Here is a 20,197-nt window from a genome sequence, read left to right as displayed (position 1 = left end):
AAAATTGAATTTGTAGGCATTAATACAAAATTAGATAAAAGAGTGTTATGAGCTTGTGGGTGCTAGACCACTATAATCTCTGGACCTAACATGTGTTAGCATTTAATTAAGGCTTGGGGTGCTAAATTGTGTGCTAGACACGTAATCCCTGGAATTAGCATGGTTCAAAGCTGCTTAAACCAGGCTAGTTTCCTATGTGAGACGATAGCCTGAGCGATGGGCCATTAAGAGTACAATGGATCAAAGAGACTTGGTGTGATGATGTTTAAGGTCAGATGGAATCCAAGACTGCATGTGTGTCATGGACTGTCTGGATGCAGAGAAGGGGTGGGAGGTGTCACCAGCTGGGGAGCTCCCAAAGGAACCCTCATGGGAAGGAAGCTCAGAGCCAGGGGATTGGTGGTGGGATGATGATAAGAGGTCAGAGGAAGAAGAGGAGGCAGACTGGGAGAAGAAGGTGTCAGAAACTGAAGAGGTAGCAGGGTTAGTGAGCAGGAAGAGGCTGTAGCAGAGAGCAGCCCAGAAGCAGAGGCAGAAGCTGAGCAGGATCAAGAGGCAGAGTGGGGGCAGGCTGCTGAAGAAACTCCCTAGTTTCTCTCTCCTGCTGCGACCAACTCCCCTCCCCCTGGTCTCCCAGACCACGCAGAGAAATAAAGAGGGAAGAGCAACAAGAGACAAGACAACAGAGTCTTAGGCTGATGGGGAAGGACTTGGGAGCGGAGCCTTAGAGAGCGGTGGGAAGGGGAGGACCCTTAGTCCTCACAACTGCTTCATTGGGACAAGACCTACTGGGAAGAGTCGCTGTGATCACTAGGCTATTTTGGTTTCTTTGTTTTATTGCTGGACCCATGACTCCAGCTCCTGACAATGTATTTCTGGGGCTGGCCTTGAGGTCCATTCCCTTTCTGCTCCAGAGTCCTCACCCGCATCCCCAAAGGCAAGAAAACCATGACACCAGGTGACTTCCGTATGGCCTTCAGGTTATGGAGGTTGTAACTCCCACCAACCCTGACCATTGGTCTTGTTGGCTGGGAATGATGGGAGTTAAAGTCATGCAACGTCAGGGAGCCAAAGGTTCCCCTCTCTTGTTGTAGATACTGCTGGAGCATTTTGGACTAGCAATAATCAGAATGGAGACGCCTACAGTCGTCATCTGCCTGTGGTTTGTAGGTGTCTGAATCAGCATGCCACTCCCCAACTATAGGATCACCATCCCTACGGAATACCAGTGGCTGGAGGATCTTTATAGACAGGCCTCTTTAGCTGCAGGAGTTGTTCAGGACAATATTGGGTTGGCATCACTTACAATGGATGAGCTTAACCATCATTTCTGAGGATGCCCTGTGAATCAGTGCCTTACAGTGCAGATCCTTACATGAAGATTTCCAAGAATTTCAATGCAGAAGTGACAGCCAAGAGAAGTAAAAAGAGGAAGGGTGGTTGGTTGGTTGGTTGCATGCATTTCCTTTCCTGAGAAAAGTCCACAAAATCTTAGATGGTATTAAAGTAGCTGACAGCAGAGATTGAGACAGAGACCAACAGGGGATGGCACAAGGTGGAATCTACAGGAGGTGCGAAGAACCCGAGAACGTGGAAATCAACGAGAAAATGGAAAGCTTCTCATCAAGAAAAGCAGGTGATTACCAGCTGCAGAATGGGCTCAGGAATCATCACCACTCTGATTAAAAACCTGACTTTTTGGGGAAAGGGATTGATTTGTTGGAGATAGAGAGGAAGTGACTGCCAGCCTCTATAGCAGTGGTGGCGAACCTATGGCATGCATGCCAGAGTGGGCACTCAGAGCCCTCTCTGTGGGCACGTGCACCATCACCCCAGCAGGGTCATTGCTGGGGGCTGGCAAAGTGGGCAGCCGCTCCCCCCCCCATGTCACTGCAGGTGGGAAATGCTCCCTAGAGTGCCCGCCGCCCGCAGCGGCGTCGGGGAGAGTTGCACCCCCCCCGATGCTGCTGTGAGCAGGAAACGCTCCCTAGAGTGTGTGCCACCCCAGTGGCATTGGGGGGAGTTGCATGTCCGCCAACCAGCTCCCCCCCCACGCCACAATTTAAAATAGATAGGCCAAGCAGGTAAGAGGCAGATCGTTATTTATGTTGTTAGCTGTTATGAAGATGATAAGCAGAAGGTGGATGCACACACGAAATAAAGCCAGCCAGGTACTACTAGTTCCCAAGCAAGTTCAGCCTCCCAAATCAGTATCAGTACTCTAGCCAACCAGCTCCAAAATTTTAGAATTATAGTTTTCTCTTGCAGGATAAATTATTCAGATTTTATCTTGGTTGTGGTCAGTGCTTCTCTGCAAGAAGACCATTGCAAGAAATCTGTTTTGAGAGGGGCAGTAGTTACACCTTTACTGAAGAAGCCTCCTCTCAGCTTGGTGATTTTGGGAATTACAGACCAGTTTCAAATCCAACAGTTTTGGCTAAAATGGTTGAGCGAGCAATGATTCCATCTCCATGACTTAGGGTTGACTTAGGGCTCACCTGCTTGACCCACCACTTTCCCCAGGGGGGAACCCACTGTTTACCTCTGGATCAGAGCAAAGTCAAGTGGGTTTTCTGTGGAATGATGTTTATCCTGATTTAGAGATGAATAACGGGTTGCAAAGGCAAAACCTCCTGGACCTGTGCTTTTCCTTCTCCAGGTGACCACTGTGGTCTGACATGTACCTTCTTTCAGCTGATATTATCCTTTAATATAGGCGTAGCCAACATGGTAATATTTCTGGGTTAGTGGAGTCTGTAACCTGAAGCGTATGTAACCTGAAGCGTATGTAGCCCGAGGTACCACTGTATAAGCGTCCAAATAGCTACTTGCAAGCTGCCCATGCTGTGAGAGTGGGCATTCATGGCCTGAGAAATCCTCAGCTAAACAGGGGTGCAGTCTGTGGGGTGGCAGCAAGCCTGTGCCCCCAGGCATGGATTTTTGAGGGGGCACGAAGCAGGCGCCCCTGGCAGGTGTCTCCAGCTCAGTCTGGCCCGGTTCTTCTCTCCTGGCATTGGAGGAAGCAACACTCATGGAGAGGAGCACCCAAAATGCCATGTCAACTGGTTGAGCTCTCCCCTGCACAGGCGGGCATGTGGTGCAGAATGGCCATGCTTGACTCCATGGAGAGGCGGGGTCACTCCAGTGGTGTCGGCAGCGAAGGTTGGGGTGCCACTGAGGGATCCTTCCATGCTCTGCCCCCCCATGTGCCCACCCACCTCTGGTGCATGCACCCACTCCCTGGCATGCATGTAAATCCCTCTGGAGGGCATGCACCTGTCAAGGGCACCTGGAGCTCGTACTACGTAGCTGCAGCTAAAACAACCAGTTCTGCAAAGTGCTTTACAAACCTTAATTCTATCTTCTCCATGTTGGCCTAGTTCTCCCTGTGGTGGTAAACTTGTGCATCTTCAGACTGCAGAAGGGATTCATGTGGCTGAGTTCTCTTTGATATGAAACAAATAAAAAAATATGTAAGCCGGAGGCCAGGGAGTGAAGGTTTCTAGCCTAGCCTTCTGTCTTGCATGCTGGTTGTCTGTCTGTGTGTGGGGGTTATTTATTTATTAGTATGGAAGAGCATTAAATAATGTGAGCTGCCATTTATAGTCTGAAGTAGAATAGTTTGGACACCAACTTAGCGCCCATGGGGATGGCTGGATTTATAATGGTGCCTGCAAGGGGCCAAGACTCTGAACTTTCTTTGTCTTTTAAATTAAGCCTTTAGCCTTGCTAGAAGGAAGGACTGTACAGATAGCATACATTTCAGTCACAGGACTTTCGCCAAATAATTCTGGTATCTGTAGTTTGTCAAGAGTGTTGGGAATTGTTGCTCTGTGTGGGTGAACTAATGGTTCCTAGGATTCTTTGAGAGAGGAGCCATGGACTTCAAATGGGCTTTAAATGTATGGCATATCATACCCGCCAACATTTTGAAGCCAAAATCCAGGCCGCCATCTTCCTGTTTTTTATTGCGGGAGCATGGCGGCCATTTTGGTTGTCGTAATCTTCCATGATTTCACACCACAGTTCTTCCTCCCCCCCCAAGGTGCCTTTTTTTCGGGCACGGCACCCAAAAACATGTGTGTTAGGGCACCGCACAAGGTCATGGCCCTGAAAAAGTGCTTTTATCAGGGCAAAATCATGGGAGATCATAGCAACCAAAATGACTGCTGTGCTCTTGCGATAAAAAACAGGATGTCCCGGTTTTCCTGGGACACTTGCTGGGTATGATATGTATGCAGTCAAATCTATACAGCAAAATATATATATACAGTCATACCTTGGCTCTCAAACGCCTTGGTACTCGGACATTTAGGCTCCCAAATGCTGAAAACCCGGAAGTGTTCCAGTTTCCGAACTTTTTTGGAAGCTGAACATCCAACGCGGCTTCCGCTTGAGTGCCAGAAGCTCCTGCAGCCAATCGGACGCTGTGCCTTGGTTTTCAAACATTTTTGGAAGTCGAACAGAATGTTCGAGAACCAAGGTGCAACTGTACAGCCTTCTAAGCACTTTCTGTAAGATAAGCCAGCTTAGTTTTTCCTGCCCCTCGGCATTTTTAGTCAATGAGTGAAGTCAGAACTGTGAGTGATGATTGAGAGCTAGGGTGGTGTATTGGTTAGAGTGTTGGCTTAGGACCTGAGAGGCCAGGGTTCAAATGTCCACTCAGCCATGATGCTCATTGGGTAACGTTGGGCCTGTCCATATCTCTTATCCTAACTTACCACACAGGGTTGTTGTGAGGATAAAATGGGGAGGGGAAAACCACATTTGCGACCTTGATTTCCTCGGAGGAAAGGTGGAATATAAATAAAACATAGAAGCATACAGTGCTTTTTTGGGGGGGGTGCAGGGGTACGCATACCCCTAAACATTTTGTGAATTTTTGTACTTCTGCCCATTTACTGTATTCATTTTCCCCACTTTGAACTATAAAATGGTGATTTTTTTGAGTCAAAATGAGAGAATCCCTAATTTTTTTTTTTTTAAGAAAAAAAGCACTGGAAGCATATAAAGCATAGAATTGTAGAGTTGGAAGGGACCACGAGGTTCATCTAGTCCAACCCCTTGCATTGCAGGAATCTTTTGCTCAGCGTGGTGCTCTAACCCACAACCCTGAGATTAGGAGTCTCATGCTCTACCAACTGAGCTATCTATGACCAGCAAAGTATGTACCAGAGGCTGGCTGAGCATCTAGAGCAGCCTTTCTCAACCTGTGGGTCCCCAGATGTTGTTGAACTACAACTCCCATCACCCCTAGCTAGCAAGGCCAGAGCTCAGGGATGATGGGAGTTGTAGTCCAACAACATCTGGGGACCCACAGGTTGAGAACCGCTGAATTCTAGAGGATGGTAGTATGAGGGAGGCACCATGGCTCAGTGGACCATTTCTAGTATCCTTCTTTTAAAGGATCTGTTTGCAGGTGATGGGGAAAACAACCTCTGCCAGGACCCAGGAATGCTCCTGGGTGCTAGATGATCCTGGACTAGACCTCAAGGCTGTTTCCTGTTTTCCTCTGCCCACAGCAGTATCTTGTGATTGCAGCTGGATGGCACTTCCTTGCGCAATGGCTCACAGAGGCAGAGGCCTGGCTATTGCAGGAGCCAGTCGCTGGGTGCACAGCTGGCTTCCTGCTCTTCCCTTCCCTTTGCGGTTTTGCTCCTAGAGAGAGAGTTTCATGTTGTGGGGGGAAACAGCTGCTTCCTGATTTCAACAGCTTGGGGGAAAGGGCCAGAGGACAAGCAGAAGGAAGCTCTTTGACTGGAATCAACAAAATTTAGGAGGGTGCTGAGTGTGGTGCACACTGGGAATTGAAGTTTGACAAAGGTGCTGAGAATGATCTATTTGACATCTATATCCTGCCCTTGCCCCATCCTACTCACCCCACCTTCAAACTGAAGATCTCCAGACTTTTTTTCTGGGGAGAGGGACTTTGACTGTGCATGTAGTGTATATTTAAAGCACATTCTTTCCAACAAAGAATTCTGGGCACTGCCATTTCTTAAGGGTTGCTGGGAATTGTAACTCTGTTTGGGGGTAAACTACAGTACCCAGAATTCTTTGAGGGAAAGAATGTGCTACAGATATGATTTGAAGGTATAGTCTGTACACAGCTTCATTACAGGTATAATGTGCACACAGCCTGACAGTCTATTCATTTAAGATATTTATATGCTGCCCAATATTGTAGGTTCTCTGAGTAGTCTACTGTATCCCAAAGAGCCTGATCCCAGTGTGAGGCAGCTTCCCTTGACCTTATATTCACAGCAGCATCTTGTGCTTGAAGCAAGATGGCGATTTGTGGCTCAGTGAAACCAGATGCGTATAACTGGTTTAGTACTAATTTGTGCTTTTCAAAAACCAAGAACTCATCTGCCCCGTCCCCCCGCCCCCCCCGGTTAGGCATGTAGAGTTAGGCCTTGTGCGCACCTGCATCTTCTGTGGCTCAGAAATACTGTTTACAAGGAAGTTAGAAGGAGCTAGGTTGAAGCGCTGCAGAAGTACAAATGAAAGAACTGTAATCTGACAGTGAAATGGTACATTTCTGTTGCTCTTGTTTCATATTTGACCAGCAGCACTGTGGGCTGTAAACATATTGCTCAAAGATTAGCGGCCATTGCCAATGTTTCCCCACCTCAGAAGTTTGAAAGAGATAATCAGTGTGAAATGGAACATAGCATAGCTAAATCTGTCGGACTGAGCAGTGCCTTTTTAGAAAAGTCAGAATGCCCATCTTCCAGAAGTGAAGTACCTTACCATAGAAGTTACTCCTGGAGAGAATTTGCTGTTTGAAAAGATGCATGAAGTGTCCCCAGGGAAAGTATTAGGACTTGTGAGGGATGGACAGGGACACCGTTGAATTTTTCACAGGACTTCCAGGAAAATATAAGGGACTTTCATTCATCATTCAGAGTGTTGGGCCACACAAAATGCAATAAACTTTGGATTCACATAAACAGCCTGTGACTGTGTGACTATTTAGGAGCATTTGCTATCACCTTGTGTTTCCAATACCTTTTGTCCTTGCCTGACTATTTTATCACTGCTTTCTCAGTCAGGTGGTGGTACCATTTTGTCCCTTGCCTCAGGCAGCAAACTGCCTAGGGCCAGCCCTGCCTAGCTCCACCCTTATGAATTTTCACTTCCTACCACTGCAAATAATTCACACGATGTGTTTTTGCTGTCCACAGGTGGTTTCCTGCTGCAACATTGCAGGTGTGGTTCAAACGAAACATCCATATCCGTCCTTTTCATTGTGACTGCTGCCTCATTTCTGCTGTGGACCATAATCTCTGCTGTTTTGATTTCAAAAAGTATGAATTCTGCAGTCAATTGCTGCTTTGTTTATGTGAAGTCTGAAAGACATGCCGGGCTGAGGGTTGGGGGGGAGAGGGTTGCAGGGAGAGCACAGAGAGCAGTAGTGGGATAAACTAGAGTTTGCAACAGTGGTTCCCAAACTCTCCCCCTGGTCACAGGTCACTTGAAGATTGTCGGAGTTCTTGGTGGACCACTAGATGATTGTTCCACCTTTTGTGGCCATTGTAACACACAGTACTAGATGCTGTATGATTTTTAATTGTATTTTACTATATTACAGATTGAATTCCAGAGAATGCAAATTGTAAGTGTTCTTCACAGACATGCCACAGACCACCTGAATTAAGCATATGGACCTCAGTTGGCCTGCGGGCCACAGTTAGAAAGCCCTTGCCCTGGAGCAATTTTAAAATCATTGAATTTATCTCCTGATTGTCAAAATATGTTTGGGTTACTATTTAGAACCAGACTCTCCCTTGAATTTTACTTTCAAAATATTCCCAAATCATGGAAACCAAACTCCTAAATTATAGTGTTTCAGTAATGTTTGTTAAAGCGAGATGAGCGCCGCAACCCCAGAGTCGTTCGCGACTGGACTTAACTGTCAGGGGTCCCTTTACCTTTAATGTTTGTTAGAACATTGTAGAAACATTGCAATTTTAAAAAATGCTTACCTTTTAAATCCTTGACTGAAAACTGATGATCAGTTTGATGTAAGGGAAAGCTGCTTATGCACTGATATGCCCAAAACATCCTGAAGCATGCATAGGAGATATTGCTCTTCAGAGGTCCAGGAAGCAGGACTTTTATGTATAAGGCAAAGTGTTGCTTCATTGATGAACCTGATAACCTCCTAATGTAACTGAGGTGTGGTGAATGAACTCTCTCTTTTGTTTATGACAAGGATGAGGAGTTTCAAGTTGGCTGAGCCTCCCCACCGAGCCCACTGACCTCTCCCCAGCACCATGAAAAAACCACACACCAGAAACAGAAATGACTTTAAACTGGTGCTAGAAACCAGAAGTTTATTATGCTATCAAATATGCTGAATATTCGTATCATCAGGGCTGGCCCGCCCATAAGGCAGACTGAAGCAAACACCTCAGGCAGCGGAAGCTTGCAGGGTGGCGCTGTGAGGGTGCCCTGCCCACACCTGCTGCCACCAGGGTAGTGTGGTGGCAGCTTCTGGTAAGATCTCGCCAGAAAACTGGCTTGTTCCTGAAGAAGACAATCAGTTGGAATGTGCTCAGTATACTCCACTCTACAATAAATGTCTGTTTGCTAGCACTAGTTGGGAGCAATCTCTTTTTAAAATAAAAAGAAAAGAAAAGTCCCCAAACAGTGTGGTCTTTCCTATCTTCTCCAGGAAACAGCCACCTATCGTTGTCAAATGGTAATGCTGGCTGTGCCTAAGTGAAAATAAAGACTGCTCTTTCTATAAACTCCTTAGGTTCAATGACAGTGACCAGACCTTCGTATTGTTTCAGGTTTGGAGATGTCCACGCAACTAGAACAGCTGCGTGCCAATCAGTCCATGCTGCTAACAAACGGTAACCATTCAGTTTTGCTTTTTCAAATGGTTAATTGCTTCTGTCTCATTCCTACCCCTATATCTAGGAGTCAGCTTTTAAAGAGGGGCCTTTAATAATATGTACGTACAGTTGGCTCTCTAGCCATTCTGATAAAGACGTTCAGGATGGAATGGCTGAAGGAGAGGAAATAGGTAAAAAGGAGTTCTAAAATTCAGGGTTACACAGCATTCAGTCCTATTCAGACCCATGGAGACCAGAGGATATAAGTGAGTCATGCCCATTAATCTCAGAGGGTCTACTTTGAGTAGAATTCACATTGGAATCAACCCACAATTATTACTTTAGTTCCTCTGTATTTGAAGCCTAAGGTTTTACTTTCTGCAGTTATGGTTTTTCAGAACATCCCCATAGCCCACTTCATTCTTTAATTAATTCAGTCTGTCAATAATGAAGTAGAACTTGACAAACTCCCAATACAAAATTGTATTGGGTGGGGGTAGGGAGAGATAGCAGTAAAAATGTTATCCACAATAAAAAGTTATAACCCTTTCTGTGAGGGGAGGACTATATTAATGTTCATTTGTGTGTGTGGGGGGGGTGCTGTCTTAAAAAGGAATTTTTTTAAAAAAAATATTTTTTATTAGTTTTCATTTGCCACATACACATAAACATAAACCTAAACAAAAAATAAATTAGAAAACACGTACACTTACACATAAAACAAGAAAAAGAATTAATAAAAGGCATAAAAGAAATTAAAAGGAGAACATTAGACACAAACAACAGATTTAAATATACATTTCAAATATACATACTGACTTCCTTCCCTGCTGGTTTCGGGTTTCTTAAATTAAAGGCTTCATTTTCTGCAGCTGGTATTGATTACTAGTTTATACATCGTAAGTTTATAACAGACCTACTATAGTTGGTAAATTTCTATAGTTTCCTTCAATATAGGCCATAAATTTATTCCAATCTCCAATAAACTTTGTATTTTTTTGATTTCTGACCCTTTGCGTCATTCTTGCCAATTCGACGAATTCAAATAATTTTGTCTGCCAATCCCTCACTTTTGGGATGTTTGTGCTTAAAAAGGAATTTCTAAGTGGAGCAACAAAACTTTTTCTAAGCTGAGCCCTTCTGGACATCTCAGTGGGCACATCATGCCTTCAGGCTCATCACACCCAAACTGCAACATCAAGTGGCAACTCGCTTGTGTGAAACAAATACTCTAGGAAACATCAGAGGTGAAGTTTTAATGCAATTGCCCTTCACTTCAAACACAATGCCTCTGTCAATGGAGGCAGTTAGTATGTTCATCCGCAACCAGTCACTGAGCGATGCACATGCACCTGTGTGAATCAGCCAGAACGGGAGCAGTTTTAGTACTTCCAGTCCTTGCACTCCATCTAAGGCCTGCAGAGTGCTTCATACCTTATGGTCTTTGCTAGTTGACTTCATTGACAAAAGAGTGCATTGGCATAAGAGCAGTGTACCATGGCCATGCAAGGTACTAGGAACTCATAATGCACAGAGGAGGCAAGTTAGTTAGGCCTTCTGCGCTACTCTGCCCACCTTGAACTGAGGTTTTCTGGATCTCCTAAGAATGTATTACTAGAGAAGCAGATCTCTTTTACTCTCTGATCCTTTTGACAAATCGAAACTTCTCACCTCTTCAAAAAAACTGCATGTTCCTCCTATGTACCTCGTGATACCCCAGAAGAACTGTTCAACTCAGAAGCATGGCCATGTTGCTCAACACATAGAAACTGAATGAGTGCCTCCTGAGTAACTGAATTCTGTCTTTTCTAGGCTCCAAGATGGAGAAACGGCTAAAGGAGATTCATTCTAGTCACTCTTCATCTGGTATGCGTTGACTTGGCTGTGACCCCTGCTGGTGTTCCTATTTTCTCCCTCACTTCTCAGCAATCTCTAGTTGCTACTGACTTTCCTTCCTCCAATCCTCACTAAGTACTGTTACGGATGTCAGGTGACCATCCTTCATTAGACTGATTGCTTGATAGTTAGAGATGATTGGTGAAATTTCCTGAAGGGCATGGTATAAATCCCTAACATAACTCATAAAAATATTTTTCTCAGCAGAAGCTAATACTACCTTAATATGTGTTTCTTAAGTTTGATAGTTTTGCTGCCTGGGAAATTCACCTGTATGGTGGGATCTGAAATCAGGATTCTGCAGGGATGTATGTTGGAGAGAGTTGCTGACCTTGTTGAGTTTGGGACAGACAGAGGCATTGATGCTGTTGTTTTGGGTGACCTGAAGAAGGGACAATGGTTGTGCTGCCTGCTGCAGCAGTTGATTTTCTTCCACTAGGCTCTTTTCATATATTTGTAATATCAGTTCTGCTTACAAAGATACAGTAATTTCCCAATATTTTCTTATGTGATTGCACTCAATTCTATAGTACTACCACAGGACTTCTTTCTCAGCGAAGTGTAGAGAACTTAACAGTACCCTTTTGCCAAATGCAGAGATTGGAAAGTAGCTGTTATCTGTGGCTTTCTTTTAGAATCTGAGCTAAGTAAGGCCCTGAAGGCACTGGAAACTAAATATGAGGAGTCACAGAAGAATGGTAAGTATTCTTTGTTTCTGCTGGGAAAAGAAGGGAATGGGTGGAACTGTCTTCAGGCAGGGATATAAGAAGGCAACATTTTCGATTCCATGCTGTATTCCTTGCACACAGCACTGCTTCTGTTCCACTGCAGTTCATTTTCTGCCAAAAGCTATATTACTTGTCTCGATGTCCACTAGGCAACATTATGTACTTTTAATAATTTAAGTAATCATGTAAATTATGTAAGTGACATTAAAGGTAAAGGTAAAGGGACCCCTGACCATTAGGTCCAGTCGTGACCGACTCTGGGGTTGCGGCGCTCATCTCGCTTTATTGGCCGAGGGAGCCGGCGTACAGCTTCCGGGTCATGTGGCCAGCATGACTAAGCCACTTTTGGCGAACCAGAGCAGCGCACGGAAACGCCGTTTACCTTCCCGCCAGAGCGGTACCTATTTATCTACTTGCACTTTGACGTGCTTTCAAACTGCTAGGTTGGCAGGAGCTGGAACCAAGCAACGGGAGCTCACCCCATTGCGGGGATTCGAACCGCTGACCTTCTGATCGGCAAGTTCTAGGCTCTGTGGTTTAACCCACAGTGCCACCCGCGTCCCTATAAGTGACATTACCATTGCATTATTCCACACTATTATTTTTAGTGTAAAGTAAACACAATGGAAATGCAGGAGGCTGGGTGTAATCATTTACATATTGTCTGCAGACTGAAAGAAACAACAAGAGTGCCAGTTGTATTTGCTGGATTGGTTTTCATTCTGGACATGGGATGAATAAGTAAATATTGGCAATTTCTGCTCTTATTTCTTTTATCATCAGAATTCTCTGACATCCCTACCCTTAGGGAATCTCAAAAGCAGGAGTTCTTACAGAATTTGAATTTCTCCTACTTAAATTTATGGTGTGTTCCCTGTGTCAAATCAGTAACCTGAGCTCTACTTGCCATACTTCTCAATGATCATTCTTTCTGAATGACTGTTTCTGCAACTTTTCCTTTTCCAGACCAAATTCACCTCTCATTTAACTCCCCTTTCTAATCTTTCCCCCCTAGGGAATGAAAAGCTGCGTGAACTATCTAGAGACAGCAGCCGTTCCTTGGCTGAAATTGATAAGATAGAGGATGCACTACTGAAGATTAATGGTAAGACACGAGACTTCTTCTGCCCCTGAGCTAATGTAAGTCAGGGAGGCAAGCGGGGCAGACTGCTGTGGGCTGGACAGAGCAACACTTCAGAAGATGCGGAGATGCCCAATCTGCAGCCTAATAAAGGCAGTGGAGGTGAAGGAGCAACAGGTGGTCCCACGGTGGGCAAGTGAGGAGAGATGTGAGAAAAACTGAAACACAGCCAGAAGGGAGTCTAAAGCAGGGTGGAGCCAGAAAGAAACACTGATAGAAGGGGAAGAGGGGAAGAATCAAGGCAAAGACGTGAACGTGATTGCAGGCAACAGGAGGATAGAGGGAGAGGCTGTGTACACACCACACATGTAAACCACTTGACATCTCCCAAAGAATTCTCGGAACTGTCATATGATAAGGGTGCTGGGAATAGTAGCTCTGCGAGGTGTAAGCTGCAGTTCTCAGGATTATTTGAGGGACATTATGTGCTTTGAATGTATGATGTGTACACAGCCAGAGGTAAGAAAGCGGACATAGAGACTGAGAAAGAAAGCAAGAAGAGCAAGGAGGGCACTGAGACAGAGAAAAGAAGCGCAACAGAAGGGAATGTGCAAGGTGGCCACAAAGGAAAAACTAGTGGCTTAGGGAGATAATAGATCCCTGAGAGCTGGTGGAAGGACTTCCAATGTCTTATTCCTTCAGATACAGTGCTCACTCCTATGCTGTGGAAAACCAGGGACAGAAAGATCCTATTGGCCTTGGGACCCATATGATGTGATGATACCATACTTTTCGCTCTATAACACGCTCCCGACCATAACACACACATAGTTTTTAGAGGGGGAAAACAAGAAAAAAAATATTCTAAATGAAACAGTGGATGTATGATTTTTGTGGTTCATGCTGTGACCACAGACATGTGATCTAATGGTGAGTTTGGGGTAGCCCAATGCAAAAATCCTGAGGATCCATGTGGATCCATGTTTGTAACCACGTTTTTGCACCACTGCGGCCCCAGGCAATGTGATTTTTTTTGGTGCAAACTGTAGCCATGGACATGCTATGTGATCTGATGGTGAATTTGGGGTGACCCAGTGCAAAAATCCTGAGGATCCATGTGGATCTGTGCTTTGTAACCACATTTTAAGTGGGGAGGGAAGGAAAAGCACTCAAGGGACAAGGAGCACGCGTGGGGTGGGTGGAGAAGGATGCTGCTAATAATGCAGAAGAGGGGTTTAAGGGGAGAAGGCGCCTCTCCCCTCCCGCTTTGCTCCATTAAAGCAAGCAGGCTCTGCTTCTCTCCCCCCACCCCCACCCCGGCTTAGCGAGCTGAAAATCTTTCCTGCTATTTAGTGAGCTGAGTGGGGAGGAGAGAGGGACAGAGAGCCTGCTTGCTTTAAAGGAGCCAACCGGACAGGAGCTGCTTACACTCGTGTAATGGCTCCTCTCCTCTCCCGCTTTGCTCCTTTAAAGAAGCAGGCTCTCTGTCCCTCTCTCCTCCTCACTCAGTGGCTCTTCTCCCGCTTTGCTGTTTCAAAGTGAGCCACGGAGGAGGGCAGGAAGGGGAACCATGGATCCTCTGCTCACGACTGCAGCAGATCCCCCCCGCCACCCGTAGGCATTCCCTCCATAACACGCACAAACATTTCCCCTTACTTTCTAGGAGGAAAAAAATGTGTGTTATGGAGCGAAAAGTATGGTAATTAGTGAGGGACAAAGTGACCCTGTTGTGATTCAGAATTGGGCATGACCCATCCTCTGATTGGGTAACACAAATTAATGTGGTGGATACAAATTAACATGTCAGATTCTTTCAAGGTGATTGGTTGTTCCATAGTTTTGTATCCAAACTTAAATGGATAGGTTCCTTTGGCAAAGCATTACAGAATTATTATAGTAAAAGTATTCCAGCATATGCAAACAAATTAATTTTTCTTTTCTTTGAGTAATTAAAGGAAGCATCATCTGAGCATGTTTTAACCACATAAGCTGCAAAGGTGCAGAAAAGGACTGATAATAAATCTCAATTTTAATTACAAACAGTTCTACGATTTTGATGGATCAGAGCTAGGAAGGATGTAGTATGGACTGTGTGATTACAATTTTTGGCAGCACTGCTAATAATGAACATAAACATCTGTAGAAGGGTGTTCTGTTTGTGATCTGGTTGTTTTAATGTCTCTGCTATTACATTATAGCTTCAACCTGCCAAGTTTGTCCAAATGGCTGGTTGTTCAACAAAGGATCATGCTACAGTTTTCAAGTAAAGCCTGGACCATGGTCTCATGCCAGGAAGGCGTGTGAGGATGAACGTGCCCTTTTGGTTATTATCAATGATGACGAAGAGCAGGTAATTCAAGGTCTTTGTGAAATTGTGACAGCCCAATCCTAGCCACCCTCTGGGTCCCTTGGCATCTGAGGAGGAGGAGACCAGGCCACAACAGTGTGTACTCTTTTGCTTGCACCCATCCTTCCCATGTTTGAGGTACTTGAGTATCTGTTTGCAAGGCTGTCCCTTACCAAATAGCCTCCAAAAGTTCCCTGGGGTCTCTCTGAAGCCTCTTTATCTAGAGGGATAATGCATTTAGGTGTCAGGGTGTTTACATTAAGTTAAGACCACAATGTTTAAGAAGTGTATCTACTGGCCAGTGTTTGAGAAAGAGGGTGGGTTTTTCTTATACCATAGCAATCTCCAAATGCTGTGCTTTTATTTTCCCCATATACGAAAATGGCAACTCGGGGATGCTGAGGGAGGCTAAACCTACCCACCTACTTCTGGTGAGCCCTATGCTTAGGATGAGTGATAGATTTTGCCAATCTCAGCTATATCCCAGATGTCATTGAATAAATGTAAGTAAAGAGTAGGATGGAACACTCAGAACTGGCTTTTACATACACACAAGTAGGACTCACAACAAAATGTTGCGGTATATCCTTGCCTCTTCACAGGGGTGCTGCTCTTCAGACAGCCATCCAGCCATGCCTTCCGCTGGGATACTGTAAGCTTTTAAAGGCCCAGGCAGGCCAACTCACTATCCCGCTCACCAAGTTTGAATTTTTCTTTCCCAGCTGGCACCCAACTTGCTGTGATTCTGGTGCTTGAACGTCACTGGGCTTGTTGTTTGTTGTTGTTGTTGTTTTGTGGGAGGATTTGCCCTCTTTTGGTGTTTCTTAAAACATTTATGTTGCAGTGATTCATTAAGATTTCAAGGAGAGGTAGTTCCCAGCACTGTTAGTTACACAATATCTTTAAGCTTTTTAAATGAGGCATTGAACATGGGCCTTTCTACCTGTAAAGCTTGTGTTTGATACAGAGGTGTGTAGTCAGTCATGTTTCTGGCAGTGTGAGCTTGATGTTGCATCTCAGCCTTACATTTTGAGAGAACACTTTGTTACTAGTTGTGGTAGGATGTATATTCCATATTGTACATTTCAACTCCGAGAATTAAATGTGGTTTGTGTTTCAGAGTTTTCTCAGATTACACCTAAAACAAAAATACTACTGGATTGGTCTCCAAGACATTGAAACAGAAAACAAATTTACCTGGGTGGATAGAAGTACTGCAACTTATACGTAAGTCTAGCATCAACTTTATTCCATTTTTAAACCCAACCTGGGTGGAATCTACACACATATAAAAACCATTCTGAAAATGCTTTTAAATTTTTTTTCCATAAGGCTCACCATCTCCATTTAGTGTCACATTGTATATTGCACTTAAAATACACTTAAAACATTTTATTTGCAGCTGTATAGCTGAGTTCTAGCTACTTCTGTGCCTCTGGGTGAAGGAGTTTTCTGACAGGCTGATTTGGAAGGTGGACACATTGACATCCCATTGAAAGAACTATTCCCTGTGTGGGTCTCCCAGCTGGGAGTCAGGGTCAGAAATTCAGCTAGCGAGGCTACACTGGTTTTCATTAAAAACACATCAAAGACTAACTGGGACCAGTAAGAGGCTAGCATAAAGTCTCCAAACACAAGATGACACATTTCTTCTCTTCTTTGATCCAAGGGGGCTTGGTCATTCACTGCTGGGCATCAGGGAGGGTTCGCTAAGGTCTAAGAATCTATCTCACTAGAACTGATTAACTCTGCCATTTGTTTATTTGTTATATTTTCATATGCAGCAAGTGGGGTGCAGGGGAGCCGAACAATTATGGCCACGGGGAGGACTGTGTTGAGATGACACCTAGAGGCTGGTGGAATGATATTCCATGTGGCAACGACATAGATGGCTGGATCTGTGAAAAGCCATGGAGCTGCTAGCTGTGTGGCCAGCTGGAAGAGAACTCGACATGAGCCAATCATCATGACTCCCTCGCTCTGCTCTTCATTCTCATAGACCTTCCAACAGTCACTTCTGGCTAGTGGGTGGGCGTAGCAATCGCCAGTACCAGTTCATTAAAACTGAGGTGATGAAATCCAGCCAGTATTACATCAGTGAGTCAGTAGAAAGCTAGGACTCGCCATACGATTTTTAGCTCTTGTCCATAACCCACTAGAACTCACTGTCTTCCCTGGGAATAAAAGCCGGGAAAATAGCTGGGGATAAAAGCCAGAGTTCTTGTCTTCCATCCTAGCCCCTCTTCCTTCTATAATAACATGCTAGATTAACTTAGTTCTCAAATTCACAAATTCAAAACCTAATGAAACATTCATTGAAAAGCCCAATAATTTAGCAAGTTCTCCTCCCCCCCAGCATATGAAAAGGAGAGGATGATATCTGAGACAGGGCCTTCTTGGGAGTGGCATTTCCAGGCATAAGCCAGGGGGTGGGGGATGGGGGACAGCTGCCCCCTCTAGATCAAATAAAACAATAGAAATACTTAACTAACTGACCAATCACATTGGTTCTTCCCTACACTAACAAAAGTCCTGACCCCCTAACAGAAATCCTGGCTACGCCCATGCCTCCAGAGAGGTCTATTTGATCCCTACATTTTTATTATTTCATTGCTAGCAGATCTTTTTCTCTATTTTCCTAGGTTTTAAAATCTGAATTCCCTCATGAAGCTCTTATGATGCTCTTCTAAGATTTCAGATCCTTTTGCTTTTTTAAAAAAACTCTATCTTCTGGGTTGTTGCCACACTAGCCCTTAATTTTAATTTTTACAATAAAATACAAGGTGTGGACATGAAAATTTATTTAAGGTATTACAAGGCATCTGCATCTTTAAACATTTTTAATTTGCACACTAGTCCCTTTTTATTGCCTTCTGTTGATGCCAACTACTAGGTTAACGAAGAATAGCTTGTTAACTGCCCCTTGAGTAATCTCTCTCTTCATGTCAGTTTCTGTTCCTGCAAGAGGAAAGATCCCTTTAATTATTGGATCTTTCTCTTGTTTTGTTCTTCGTTTGTTTGCTTTTCTCTTTAAAATAGTGAAATGGTACTACAATAAACTACTTTCATGTTTTTCTGACTTTAACCCATGGCTGCCACCAAGAAAAGAAAGCCAGTGTTTTAAAATTTAGGCTACCTTCTCTAGGCAATGTCCTCCATGGCTGCTGTTGCCATGAAGAGAAGGAAGCCTACATGTTAAAAACAAAAAACGAAACAAAAAATGAAACAGAACAAAACAAAAAACAAGCTGCAGTTTTCCTTCTCAGCGAGGCATAAAAGGAGGTGAGGTTGTCAGATTGGTGGGGGTGACAAGCAGTGCAAGAAGGGCCATAGCTCCTCATCCATCCATCCATCCATCCATCCATCCATCCATCCATCCATCCATCTCTATGTGCGCAAAACTTAGTATTTAAAGCTCCTCATTCCATGGGAACAGAAACTGACATTACAGTAAACAGGAGAGCCTATAGGAGCAAATAGAAGGCTGTTTGTAATTCTCCCACCAGGATTGCTAGAAAATAATAAAATGCAATGGATTTGTAATAAATAATCCTCCAGTTGATGTTGCCACTAGCCTTTGCAAAATGGGTTTTAACTTATGTATAACAGTAGATGAGGATCTTTGTAATTCGCTATTCTTTCATTTGCTGTGGATTGTGGGAAAGCAAGGTTCAGGAGCACTCAAGTGCGCAAGTGTTCTTTGGCAGTTATGAAATCTCCTTTGATGCTTCACCAAACTCAAATCTGAGGCTTTCTTAGAGGAAACTAAGTTCCTTCTTTTTCAGCTGGCATTTGGTTTCTGTGGTTGGACCACAAAGAGGTCTAACGTTGCTCAACTGTTTGTACAAAGGGTCCTGTATAAAATAAAATAAAAAGTGACTAATGTGTTTACATGCTTTGAATCTCTAAGACAGAGGTTGCTATAAATTCAAATAAAAAATCAAAATAAAGAACTGTCATGGATAATGTTGCACAGGTGGGACAGGCAGCGGCCATTTTATGCATTTGATTGGCGCATGGCAGGGGAAATGGGGGAATGGGGTGGGGAGAATGGGGTAGACCAGGGCAGGCCTATGTGCGGGGCCCAGGGACACAACCCTCGTGCAAATTGGGAGGGTGTGTGTGCCTGTATATCCTCAATTCAAATGCACATTTGAGGCCCTTCTTGGGCTTTAATTTCAATGATGTTCAATGGGTGTCCAATGAGTGTTTTGCTGAACCGAAACTGCAGCATGGACGGTCAAGGTGACAGCTGTTGGCAGATGGACATAGGAAATGACAAAGCCATGCTCAGCAAGGGGCAGTTCTGTTTGGATATAGTTTGGGCAATCGGCTATGACTGTTATCCTAAATCGTGGTTTTTAAAATCTACAAGAGCCCCCATTTGTGCTGTTCCACAATACGCCCACATCTTATGATTGCCTCATTTCTGCTTCACCTGGCTTTACTCTCCTCTGAGAGGCAAACTGGAACTCCTGACCACTTTTCCTTTTGTGTGTGTTTGTGTGTAGGGTGAAGAAAGTTTGTTATCTCTCTGGCCCTCTACTGATTGCCTATTCATTGGAAAACTGTAGGTGCACTGTAGGTAACCCACAGTAGATTTGGGATCATGTGGAATTGGTACTAGGAGTGTTGGAGAATTCTAACAAAAATGAAAACAGGAACAGAAATTGCTGATGTTCACTTATGGATCCCATTCTGGAATGGAAGTCAATCCAGGGAATACAATTGGTATTTGCTGTTGTTGTTTTCAGTCTACAAATGATATGGAGTATGCTTTTTCCTCTTTTTCCATTGTGTTTCCTCTGCATTGAAAAGAATGAGGTGGAATAATGTAATTTCACCACAGTGGACGGTGAAATGAATAACATAGTTTTGGGTGGAAGGTGAACTGCAGTGAAACGGAACCAGTGATGCATGTGATGAATTCAGGGCAGGATGGAAAACAGTGCCTGCTTACATCCCTAACTGGGGCTGGGGCAAAGAGTTAACAATCCCTCTCCCATCTCCACATATTTCCCTACATCTCATCTAGTTTGGTCACCATGTACATCCAGATATACTGGATGTTTGCGTGGTGAGTTCCCGCCTCCCCCCAATGGAAATAAAGACACGTGACAACACTGAATTAGGTTAATGGGCTAAAATTGGCCACAACTTTATTGGTTACAGGCATTGGTCCTAGCAGACTATCCAGCTTCAGCCTGTTTGCATGAAGACCGGGAAGGGTTAACACCAGCAGGGAGAGTGCTGCTGATGCACATCAACTAGGTCACGGGGTCACGGCTCGGGGGCACGC

At 44.4% G+C, this 20,197-nt stretch overlaps 1 protein-coding gene across 1 annotated transcript; it reads left to right on the top strand.

The window, feature by feature from the left end:
• Positions 1-1,484: 1,484 nt before the first annotated feature.
• Positions 1,485-18,789, top strand: LOC309335877 (C-type lectin domain family 4 member G-like). Its single transcript, XM_081851150.1, has 9 exons — positions 1,485-1,636; positions 7,188-7,310; positions 8,802-8,864; positions 10,659-10,712; positions 11,378-11,440; positions 12,486-12,575; positions 14,750-14,901; positions 16,019-16,125; positions 16,683-18,789. Exons 1-9 carry the CDS (start codon positions 1,546-1,548, stop codon positions 16,819-16,821), a joined length of 882 nt encoding a protein of 293 aa, XP_081707276.1. The 5' UTR covers positions 1,485-1,545; the 3' UTR covers positions 16,822-18,789.
• Positions 18,790-20,197: the final 1,408 nt, after the last annotated feature.

The sequence above is a fragment of the Podarcis erhardii genome (assembly GCF_964252035.2).
Source record: "Podarcis erhardii genome assembly, chromosome: 2".
Classification (NCBI taxonomy): Eukaryota; Metazoa; Chordata; class Lepidosauria; order Squamata; family Lacertidae; genus Podarcis; species Podarcis erhardii.
The sequence above is the reverse complement of the archived record's forward strand: the minus strand, read 5'-3'. Positions and strand labels throughout refer to the sequence as shown.